Source organism: Bacillus rossius, chromosome 7 (genome assembly GCF_032445375.1).
Source record: "Bacillus rossius redtenbacheri isolate Brsri chromosome 7, Brsri_v3, whole genome shotgun sequence".
NCBI classification, from domain to species: domain Eukaryota; kingdom Metazoa; phylum Arthropoda; class Insecta; order Phasmatodea; family Bacillidae; genus Bacillus; species Bacillus rossius.
The window spans coordinates 41,917,308-41,929,961 of record NC_086335.1 but is presented as its reverse complement, the minus strand read 5'-3'; the positions used below and the strand labels follow the sequence as shown (position 1 = coordinate 41,929,961).

The window sequence follows — 12,654 nt, the reverse complement described above, 5'->3', positions numbered from 1 at the left end:
GAAGGAAGAAAAAAACATGTAATTGATGAGTCCCAATTTTGTTATGTTTGTGGCTAAATATGTTCAACAGATCTATACAACTTCCTCCTTTTCACCAAGTTTCGATAGAAGAAACTAATCGCCAGATGGACACTGCTTAAAACTGAGTCACACACAGGCTAATGTTTATTATTTATCTATTTATTACACCTACGTATTTAACATATTAGCATTTTCTGTTCAATGTGTTCTTGTAAATAGCAAAACCCTATTCTGTTGATTATGGTATCCTAGACTAATATTGACCTTGCTTTTGTTCATTTTTACATTATTAATCACTAGAGAAAAGATTTTTAAGTTTAATTTTTGGTTGGATTACATTTTTAAAACAGGATATACCTGTGTTAATGTTTTCAATTTCTTATAAATTCTGTTTCGTAATATTTTTATATCTAAAAAAGTAACATTTCTACAATAAAATATTTGGTAATTAAGTTGAAAAAACCAGATTCACTAAAAAAAAAAATTTTTAATGTGAGCAATTGTAGTTTAAAAGTGATTCAATATGTGGAGCACAATCAAATAAAGTAAATTAATTTTTACCACATATGCACTATGTTTATAGCATTAGCGGGAAAAAATTTTTTCATTGAATTTCAACTATTGAAAGATGACCTTTTTATGATTTGAATTACTTTTGGTTATATTAGCCTAATTTTATGATTCAACTTGTATTTTGATGTTGCATTGTGTATTACCTTGAACTATGGTGTTATGTGGTATCTTGAAATGCTTTTCGGTGTTATATTCACCAATTAATCTTGTTTGTATCAAACACTTAAACAAGTGTAATAACTTTACAAAATATAATAATTTAGTTTCATTATTTAACATCTCAAACAACCTATTCAGAAACTGACCAGTCCTGCAAGATGTGACCAAACCAAGCTATGCGAAAAAAACAAGTCTGTATATAGTCTTCTTTTAACCCCCCCCCCCCCCCACCCCCAAAAAAAAAACATAATTCCGTATGCAATTCTTCACTTTGTGACAAAAACATGACAATAGAAAAGTTAATTATCTTGCATCTGTTATTTTTGACATACAATAAATAATACATACTAAGAAATTGTTCAGAAAGACAAAAATCCTAATTCTTGTAATACAGTCACGTACAACACAATACGTACAAATAATAAGTAAAATATAAGCCCAACTTGAAAGACCATGATTATAAATCATGTAATAAATTCACATACATTCCAATATAAATAATAAGAAAAGTATAAGTCTAACTTGTTTGAAAAAAGATTTTGACAATTTCTAAACTTAGTATCAAACTATAAACACACCCTCAAAGAAATACATACATTTATTTACTTGCGTGCTAGTGCATGTACTTAACTTACAGTTCCGACAGCCCTTTTGAAGCCACTTCCAGGGAAAAGTATGTATAGGTATATGCTTCAGGTAAATTCAGGCACTGCCTTCTGACTGTGATGATTTTCGGCAGCACTGTCACTTTTATTTCAACAGCGCGGTGCTGCAGGCTCAACGTGCGAGACTTTGCATGTAACGGATGTAAATGGAATAACTTATAAAATTCAATTTAAAAAAAAAACAAGGCTTTCAGTAAATTAATAATAAAAAATTGTTACTTCAAAAAGGTTATATCACAAATTGTCGAGCCGCAGTTTGCTTCACATACAATATTGAACTTTCAACCAGGCATGTAATTTATTCCTTTGTAAAGAAAACACTAAGTCAAAAAAAACTTGCATTTGAACACACCGGTAATTAAATTAACCTTTTCCCGGTGGCCTGCTTGTGAGAGTATTGTTTCCAGGAATGGGTGGCAGTTTCTGTTACTGTCAAACAAGTCTTACGTTCGCGTGGACACATGGAACAGAGCCAACGGCAAGGGAAGGATGGGCAGTGGCAGGAATTGCTAGAATATGCCTCCCCCTCCCCCCTTATCCATAAAGTTAATTGCAGTATCAGGTATCAATAGTAGTATCGGATACAAGGATTTGGCATAGTAAATATTGAGTTAAAAGTAAAATGTTAACCAATGAACTACAAATCTTAAGAACCATAAAAGTTTTATCTAAATCATTTGTTCCCAAAATATTAAGTAGCAGAAGCCAGGAACCTTAAATATCATACATTAGTATTGTAATAATTATGGGTGCCATCCAATACTATTTTTCCTCGCGACAAATCCTTGTGACTATACGGTACTGTATCAGTGTAATCATACACAGAACTAAATGTTCCGTTGAGCTTTATGTGACATGCACGTACTTAACTCTTTCAGTTTTTCTTTTTTTACATACAAATCTCACAACACAATGTTGACATGGTCACACTACATTTTCCTGCATACAACTCTATTGGCACCATGAAAATACATAGTTCAATTTAGTACATCTTACTAGCTTCAAATAAAGACAGAGCAAATGCTATTTATCATTATTGTCTCACACTTTGCTAAAACACAGTCAGCAAGTAATTGTATTCTTTGGTTATATTTTTATGGTTTACCACATTCCATACCAAAACTGTATGCAAATCAAATAATCGTCAAAAAGGATCATTTGAAAACTTCTCCTGCTTAATGCACTACTAAATCCAACAGTATATACAGTAGTGCATCAAAAATTACAAAACGACTTTAGGCCCAAGGGCATTTCAAATCCAAGAAGTATATTTCAATGGTAATTGTAAGACATGTAGTATAACAGTAATACTGACCACACATCATCAGCCACGAATTTAACAACGTGTTTTGATGCTCCCTTGCAATAAAACGAACAAGTCCAACAACTGCCGTTGTGAATGCGTGGTGAACTCGCCATGCGCAAGTGTGGCACAATGGTAGGTTAGAGGAACACTCCGGCGAACAAAGTCCAGTGCATTCATCACGTGTCGTAAATGGGCATCAGGTGTGCCTCCGAGTTGACGACGTAATCGTCAAGGCTGATGAGGTGGCGATCGTCGCTGAACAGCAAGTACAGGTACTTGAGCGTCTCGCCCAGGAAGAACGACTCCATCATGTCGCGTGGCCTCGTGTTGAGGGTGTTTCGCACGTTTCCCAGCGACGTGTAGCCGTTCGTGACCTTTGCGTACTTCTCAAAAGCCTGAAACACAAGGGCGTTCATTCTACTGATACATCTTTTTTTTTTTATATTGTGTGTGTACATATATATATATGAGCTTTATCTGTTAGCCAACAGCTTGACACCAATCACTGACCAGCACTATAAACGGTAGGGACTAGGTAAGGTATATGTCGAGAAACAGCACAAACATCACCTGGAATGAGGATAGAAAACTTTTTTTGGGAGTAAATCACCCCATGGTGCAGAAACGAGACATCCTCTGTAACCAAACACACTCTGTAAAATTTCAATACAAGGCATCTGTAAATACCCACGGTTTTTGTACTTAACGAAAGTAGTGTATTCTGAACTACTGATGTGATAAATGTAAAATATCTTAAAGGGATCAGAATATTCTGACTTTAAATCCTTTAAAATTAAATTACGTACTTTTAGTGCACTCTCATATCTAATAACATTCTGTTTTGAAGTACCAAAATCTCATTTTAAATATTTATGTGCCTGTCTTGTTTCCTCGATCAATGTATTTTTTTACTTTTTTTTTAAAATTAAAAGTAGAAAAAAAGATTACATGGTCAACCATCTATTTGGCACACCCTCAAAATGCATTACATAAAAAACATACAATTAGTACATGCCAGCTGTCTCAAATGATACTGTCTGTACAAAAGTAAAGTTTATTGTAAGAAATGTAAATTGTATGTAATTACAGGAATTATTTAAATGACCAAATTATATGCATAATGTGCATAATTTTTGTATGTAAAATTTATTTACATAAATAAATTTAAAAAGTTTCTCTCTCACATCCTTAGGTAAAACTTTCTTATGGTCTAACTCTAACCACAAATTTTGTTTGGCTTATTTATTTTCTATGAGACACCCATTTTGTTTCTACCCCCCTGACCTATGTCAATGTAACTGAGCAAAGGTGGTTGCCTGAAGTCTGTAACCGTACACAATCATGAGACATCCTTCTTGGTTTTGATTTACTTGCCTTGTTTGGGCATGTAAAAAAGTAGAAACAGTCACCAGAAATGTAAGCAAGTACTGAAGTTGTGACTGTTGGCACCCCGTACTTGTGGAACAGGACCTTTGTTTCTGCCAAGGTTGGCAGCATGTCTTCATCACTGCAGCCAAATGTCATCACAGTGTCTTCTCGTAGATGAGACAAATCACCTATTTTGGGTTTCATAATAGTGTTGAGGTTAATCAGTTTCAAATGAATTTGTAATTTTCGAAATAAACATGGATGTTGAGTGTGTGTTAACTCGTCTTTTCCCAGGACTTACTCCAAACACGGCACTTGCATTCCTAGCTCACTCGTTCACTACTCGAGCACTGAAGTGTCTTGATTGGTGCTTAATAGAATTTTTCTTTTCCCATAATACCTGAATCAGAGTAGGGTAGCAGGGCCGGTCTGGCGACCACACGTAAACAAAGCAACTGGAGGATTGGTGTGTCTGGTGGAGGGGAGGGGGGGGAGGTGGACCTGGCACCACGTGGTGTGGGGCGTGGCACTTGTTGTCTACTGCTGTCACAGGCGGCGGCCATATTGGTTCATATTTACGGAGCTAGGAACGCTAGTGTGGTGTTATTTTTAAGAATAAAATTCCGGGGACTCAGATTGGTAGGCAGAGATGCTAGCCACTAGACCATAGTGTCTGTTGAGAGAGAAAGAATTAAATAAGGAATACGTATATGCTTTCAGTTGGCGGTGGTACACCCAGAAGTGCGCCCTAAGTAATGTTTATAATTCTAAAAACCAGCATCTTTTTTTTTACTGGTGCCTAATTTAAAAAAAATATCATCTGCTGCACACCACCATCTTTTTTTTATAGTAATGGCCTAATGGGTAATGGCAGGATATTCAAATTTTAAAAAACTTATGTGTTAAAAGTTTTTAGATGCCATCTTTTTATAATCATTGGCGACTAATTTAAAAAATATGTAGTCAACTGTTGCCACCATATTTATTACCGGCGCCAAATTTAAATAAAGTCAGCTGCTAGGGACCGTCATCTTTATATGCCGTCAAATTTAAATAAAGACTAAGGAGTGCCATCTTTTTTTTAAATTGCCGTCAACTTTGAAAAAATTTAATTGGCTGCTGTAGACAGTCATCTTTTTATACTGATGCCACATTCAAAAATAATAAACGGTGGACCAAACTTTTTTTTTTTTTCAACTTTGCACTACAGTATTCATTGTGTCATAAACTATGTACTCATAAAAATGTCTCAGTTGACTCACTATCCACCAACAAATATGATTCAGCTACATATTTGGTAGATAAAATATTATATATATATTTATATTACTTTTATGTGAAAAAAATTATCAATGTTAACCTCTTTAACAGTGGCAGGAAACAATATCTGCATCCCAACTAACCTGAAATATGTTCCAGCCCCATTGCTGATACGTGCGGTTGCCCGTCAACTGATACATGTACCACAGGCTTTCTACGAACTCTGGCCTCAATAGGTTGTGGGCATCGTTTGTCTTCACGTAGAAGTCAGTCTTCGCACCTTCCTGCAATGTCAACGAGCAGCAGACACACGTCAGTACACAAGAGAGATCAGGCAGAAAACAGAGCAGTAGGGTATTACTGACTCACACCGCATTCCTCCGTTCAACATACAAATAAAAAAAATATGTACTGCATGCAGTGTCAAATCAAACACAGTTTCAAAATTTAAATTTTTAATATTTCTAAAATTAAAAAAAAAAATTAAAAAAATTTAAAAAAACACACCAAATATCTGTGCATGTGCATACATTTAATTTACATTTTTTTAATCTTCATCTTTCAACTTCAATGCATTCTTTAACATAAAAATAATAAAAGAATGTTGTAAGGTCAGTGACATCCAATGAGGCCAGACACTATTATATTGTAACAATAACAAGAAGTTTTTGAAGGGGAAAAATTTTTTGACTTTAAACTAGTGATGGCCCGATATCCAAAAACCCGATACCGATACTGATTCCGATATTTCCAAATTTACCGATCCGATACCCGATACCCGATATTCAGATAATAGACCTATCTGATTTCTAACACTGATTCTATACAATTGTGGTTCTGGAGTATTGTTAGAGACAATAATGAAAAATGTTAAATATTAATAAAACATACTTATGTGAATGTATATTATTTTTATTAATTGTAAAATATTGTAAATTCACATTAAATGAAAGCTAATAATGAAATTATCATAATGGCCTACAAATAAGCTCTCTAAATTAAAATTCACGAGTCACTGCATGTACTTAGTCCAGTGTCTCAACTGTAATCTACAAAAAATACCGTCCAAAAAACATCAAACTTTTGAACCCTTTGTAATATTTCATCACAGTACACGACACGCTAGAAAGGAAGGTCTTCAATTAGCAAATTTTGTGACCATTGTTCAAGTGTATCACTCCATTTATTGGTGCGAAAACACGTTAAAAATACGTGAAAAGTAATTTCAATACAACTTTGAAGCGTACTGCAGAGTTTATAAAACCACACATCTTTATTTATGTTGTTGGCAATGCACTCAATATAGCCAACATAATACCTTTGCTGCAACTTGCCCTACTTAAACACATTTCATATTTTAGCTTTTGTAAAACTTACGTAACGTCTTTGTATAGAACAGCAGTTGGCGACCAGGAAACGACACAGAAAGAAAATGCCTGTTATATCAAGCAGGAACTTTATTCTTCTTCATGTTTACTTACAGCCACACCACTTATTAAATTAAATATCGTAATTATTTTCGTTTATACAGTAGAATCCCGCCAATCCGAACTAATTGGGACCGAACCCTGTTCGGATTAGCGAAAATTCGGATTAGGCGGAACTTTGTCATATGATGCCATATATTGTCTTTTTGAGGCGTGTTTAGTGTCTGATATGTCAAATATGAATGAAAAGTCAGACGAAAAATACACCTTTATTATTTAGCGTACATATTTAGTATCATATAATATTTTTAATTACTCAAATAGCCTAAACTACCATTTCAAATATTCCGAGTTTAACAAAAACAACAGCCTACACCACGTGATAACATTAGGTCGAAATGAAGGGCGGTTCGTGAGTGTATATTAGCGAAAGGGCAGTGAACTTCAACCAGAGTAAACAAAGCCCCCATCCTCCTTCCCGCATAGGCTTACGGATTCTCTAAAAAAATCTCTGGTCTCATTTAGAGTTTGTCCAAATGGTCTTCCTCCCGGCAAAAGAAAAGTTTGGACTTCTTCAACTAGTGAAAAAAATTGTACCAGGTTGCGAAAATGCAGAAGAGTGCGTTGAAAAGTGGACGGCCATTGACGACTGTGGCCACGAGGAATACACAGATGAATATATCGTAGCAGCTGTGCAGGGAACGTCAACTGATCTCGATGCAGATGACAATGAGGAGGAAGGGAACGCGCCGACCGATGTTGTTTCTCACACTGCCGCAGCCAGTGCCCTTGATCTGGCTTTGCGCTACATCGAGCAACATGCCGATGCAACCCCAACAAATGTTATGTTTATGCGGCGTTGGCGAAACATTGCATTTTCAAGCCGATTTAGTGCATTGCGTCAAAGGAAGATTACTGACTTTGCCTCTTAAATAATGGTTTGCTTTTTTTACGTTTTGTTTTGTGTCAATCCTGTACAGAACAATAATTCTACATATAGTATATAAATAAATTCAAAAATTTTCAATACTTACATATGTATTTAAGTACTATGTACGAAATCATATATTTTTCTATTTTCAGTTAGACAGTGAAATAGATAAATTATAAGTTTCTTATGTACATATTAATAAACGTACAACATTACACAAAAAAACTTGTTTTTCTTTACTTTTCCTAGTTCTTAAATGTTAAAAAAATTAAATTTTTTGTCCTTGCCCTGTTCGGATTAGGCGGATTTTTGGATTAGCGGTGTTCGGATTAGAGGGACTCTACTGTATTTTCAATTTATGTTTACTTAGTGAACTTCGAAAATTCATCAAGCGAAAACATTTTGCGAATATCTGAAACGAATAAATATGCACTAATGACTGGGATTTGTGTACACATGGAAGAATTGTACCGTCAGGATGCATTGCAGTATCAGAAAGAAGAAATAGGCTTGAAATTGTTTCAGTGGATAATATTACTAGGTAATATGGTGACGTGAAGAAAGATAAATTACGCCCGTGGAAAATAAGCTTGGAATTACGGTTAACGTTATGTATTATTGGCGAGAGCAAACATCGGTTGTCAAAATATCGCAAGTAATTACCGATGTCCGATATTGAAAAATGTGCCGATATTACCGATCTCCGATATCGAATATCGAATATCGGGCCATCACTACTTTAAACCACAAAAGCCTTCTAAAAAGGATCACATTATGTGTACAGTAAAGTATCTCAACCTTTAAAAAAGATTAACAACCTGTAACTTCATATAATTCAATACAAACGCCCTGTCAATTTGGCAGAAAATAAAGGAATAATTGAAAGCTATGTTAAAAATGGTAAGGCACTGAGATATGTACCTTTGGGTTAAAGTAAGACTTTGTGTTTTAGTGTAAGCCTAATACAGTAACAGAAAGAAATTTTAACGTGATCAATGCATGTTTCATGCATGTCACATTAATTATGTTGAAATATCACTGTCATTTCAAAAAGCTTTAAACATTTTAATATAGATAATTTCAACACACCTAATGCATAAATGTTTTTTGAAAAAAAAAACATGAAGATACATAGCATGTCTGACTCAAGTTTGTGATGCCATACTGTGTTGTCCCTTCACCTCTATTCTGCAGAAGGCAATGGTGAACCACAGCTGTTTTACCTTGCCTAGTTTGCCCCAGTCACACTGTGGTCATAAACCCATAGCGATGGCTAGGATACAGTCCAGTCCCTGGGCTGATCGCATCATCATATTCATAACCATCACCTTTAATTGAACATGTTTGGAGCTCTGTTCCGATATCAATACTAGTATCGGATATTAGCCGATATTCAGCACTCAGCCAATGACAAGGTATCGGCACAGGTATCGGTGGTATACAAAAAAAAAATACCTGCACAAATTGGTTTTGTTAAATACTTGCCGATCAACTTGTATTATTAAAGGAAAATTTTAATAATTAAATGTCTACTGTTAACTATGAGTAAATACGAGAATGTTTATACAAAAAATACGTGATGTAAAGTGTTTCAATGAGCTACTACTACTAAAATGATGGTACTCACCAAAACATTTACAAAAAAAAATTATATTTAAACTACTTTTTTATAAAGAGTGGCCAGGAATTATAAATGTTGGTTGTTGTAGTATTAGGTATCAGAGGTGGTATCGGCGTATCAGTATTAGAAAAAGGGGTATCAGCCTTATTCTATCCAAAATCTACTTTCAACTTTCAATATCCCTCCCCTAGATGGAAAATCTAACACAGAACTGAGCATAGTGTGACTAGAATGCATGCATCAATCACATGAAACTATCAAATTGTCAGATATATACTTACGTTACTTTTATACAAAATTTTACTCTAAAGTTCATAAACAAAAAGAAACACATTAATTCAGTGGCCAGCCATTTTTATAACACAACAATTTCTATTAATATCTCCATGTATCGGGACTATTTTTCTTGATATCAGCAGCCAAATTGACAGAGTTTTAACCTGGCTATGTGTGCATGGATGTTGTTAGAGGCAGTGATTTTTTTTTTCCATAAAATCTTTCGAAACTGTTGGGAAAAACTGGAATGGACTGTACATATATGCGGCTGTTAAACCCGTACCCAAAGTAGCGTAGGATGATTTGAGAACTAGGCATGTGCGAAGCTTCGACTAAGTGAATCAATAGCTCTTTTTAATATTTGATTTGACTTTACTAGGAAATTTTATATTTGTTTTATTTGAAGCTTCGGTTGAGATGCAAAGCTTCCATGTCAGATGTGAAGCTTTGCGTTTGTAGTAAATCATTAAAACAATTGGAAGCCTAATATTTACTCTGGAAAATATTAATTTTTTTTTGTGTTGTATATATTTGATGTAAATAACTTGGTACCTAAAAAAATCAATCTATGACAATTGCATTTGTGAATGCTCAATATATAGTAATTTTTATTAAATTATGTTATACATATGGCCCAATTGGTTGATAACTTAATCAGTTCAAACATTCAAAATGTTAAATAATTATTTTTTTCACTTTTTTTTTTCCATCTCGTATTTTATGAAATTAGTGTAATACAGCATCGACAGGAATCATACTCGCAATTCAATTCAATTTACACATATATTTTTAACATTCAATTTGATTATCGCTTAACATCAAAAAAAATTGTATTCACACAGGCCTACATGTGAACCTGTTTTTTTTGCATACATATTGAAATGGTAATGAACCCTCTATTCATTTGTGACATAGCCTTTGTGGCCAGAGCTTTTGATTAGCTAATTTTTTGTAAATATCGAGAAGAAAAATTACCCTCTTTTATCGCATAATCGTCGCACTCGCATAATCGTCGCACCTACATTTTTGGCCGTCAAAATTGGGATAAAAAAAAAACTTCTCGCGAAAACCTCTGATGATGTTTTTGGTCCCGCTATTAGATGCTGAGTGCTTTGTGTAGGTATCTATTCCGTTTAAAATGATGATTTATTTTAAAGTATAAATCTAATATTTTTTCGAAAATTGCCACTTACTTATTTAATTAACCAAAATACGAAGTTGTCTGACGTGTAAATTTTCTTTTAAAAATGTTTTTAAATGTCATTTCCTTTATTTGATCGTCTGCGTTGCCGCCGTGTACCACTTATAAAAATGTAGCCAGCGCTAGTTGGCATCATTTATGTTTGGTTATGTTGCTTCCCATATAGAGCGGCGCACACGTAGTCGAATATCGATAATGATATCTCGCCGACTGCATGCTACACGCGTGCTCTGTCTAGTGCCGGGTAAACTAAATTTGATAGCACATATTCTTTCATGGTTAGTGTGTACTACGACGATAGTTATGCGTAAATTCCGGCTCACGTTCTGGACACCGTTTTCAATTTTCTATTTAAAGTTGAATGAAATATGTTTTTTGTTGCATGAATTGAATTTAAATTGTTTGGCGTGTTTTTGCATACTCTACGTTTTAATTAAACGTACTTTCCATGAATAGGTTTTGTTCTTATGAATAATTTTACTTCAACAAAGATTCCCTTCCCACATAAAGCTCGCACCACCTACTTTCCAAACTTGATTTTAGATCAAATGTGTGACAGTTATGCGATAAAACACTGTAATGATGTTTAAGGTGCTTCGCGGACGAGACTCGACCACAAGGGCACCTGTATATTGAAGTAGGTGATCTCCGGGGCCAGGAAGGTCGGCTGCTGGGCGTACGTCTGGTAGCAGGTGAACAGCAGCTCCTCTGCCAGCCGCATGTGGCTCTTGGGCAGGCCGCTGTGCACCCCGAGCGCGAGCGTGCCCGGCAGGTAGCACGTCAGGTGGTCCTGTGGGCAGCACGCGGCACTGCTGTTCAGGACCTTCCAATATTCATCACTTATCAGCCCAAAGTTGAGTTTTGTACTTTATACATACATTTAAAAATATTTCCTACGGAAGTAATTGCACTAGTAATGGGTCAAATCCAATCACAAATAGAACCTACCACTCAAATCCAAATCTAGGTCTCAAGGATCGAAAATATAACAGTCAAGAAGTAAAAAAATATTTACTGTTGTATTTAAAAATTATACATCCATTTCACAAACTAAGTTTCGCAAGATTATACGTAACATAACATAATTACAATATATTGGGGAAGATTAATAGAATAGGTTCTAAGAAAAACACAAACAGACCTATAAAACCTTAGAGATCATTGACTTTACCATATTACCCCAAAAATGTTTCTTAAAACCTTTTATCTCAAATCTTTAAAATACTATAGATTTTATGGTATTCATAACTTAATGAAATGAACAGCTGTACAGAAAGTCCTAAACTTGTGAAAAAGTGAATGGTTTGGGTAAATTTAGAATATAAATTTTTTTGGGTATACAGTACCCAATTTGCAACTACAATCCACTTAGAGTCTTGAATTATAAAATTATGCGTAAGTATTGAGACTGCTGACATGGTTGATTTTTACTTGTTTAATTAGTTTTTCTCTCGTATTTATTATTGTGCTAAAAGAGAAATAATATTTTTTATAAATGTTAATGTATTGAGTTAGTAAAACAGCTATACTACAACTAAATTTCTCACAGTTTAATGGTTGTTCTCAGAGTAATTTACTATAGTCAGGATAGAATATGCTTTCAGTTTTCATTCCTTTTTTATTATATTGTTGCACACACAACATTTTTACGGTTGGTTTTACAGATTGGCAATAGCTACCAAGTAGAAAAAGTGGTTGAAAACTATTGTCTATGTATCAGTCTTCTTTGGTTGCCTAGCATGATAAAATTTGAGTTCTAGCTGTCAGCGAGGCAAGATGGCCCCTGTACGAGGGGTGATCCCGCACAGGAATTAAGAAAAGTTACCGGCTTCCACAATGTGTAGAT

The 12,654-nt window shown here is 34.7% G+C and overlaps 1 protein-coding gene across 2 annotated transcripts in view; it reads right to left on the bottom strand.

Moving 5' to 3' along the window:
- Nucleotides 1-2,296: 2,296 nt before the first annotated feature.
- LOC134533907 (endoplasmic reticulum mannosyl-oligosaccharide 1,2-alpha-mannosidase) overlaps nt 2,297-12,654 on the bottom strand; it is a 29,440-nt gene continuing 19,082 nt past the window's right edge. For both annotated transcript variants that reach the window (XM_063371695.1, XM_063371696.1), the window contains exons 9-11: nt 11,434-11,598; nt 5,496-5,636; nt 2,297-3,119 (exon numbers count right to left, since the gene is read on the bottom strand). In XM_063371695.1, coding sequence (XP_063227765.1) covers nt 2,901-3,119; nt 5,496-5,636; nt 11,434-11,598 — 525 coding nt within the window. In that variant the 3' untranslated portion in view covers nt 2,297-2,900. The remainder of the gene's footprint in view (nt 3,120-5,495; nt 5,637-11,433; nt 11,599-12,654) is intronic.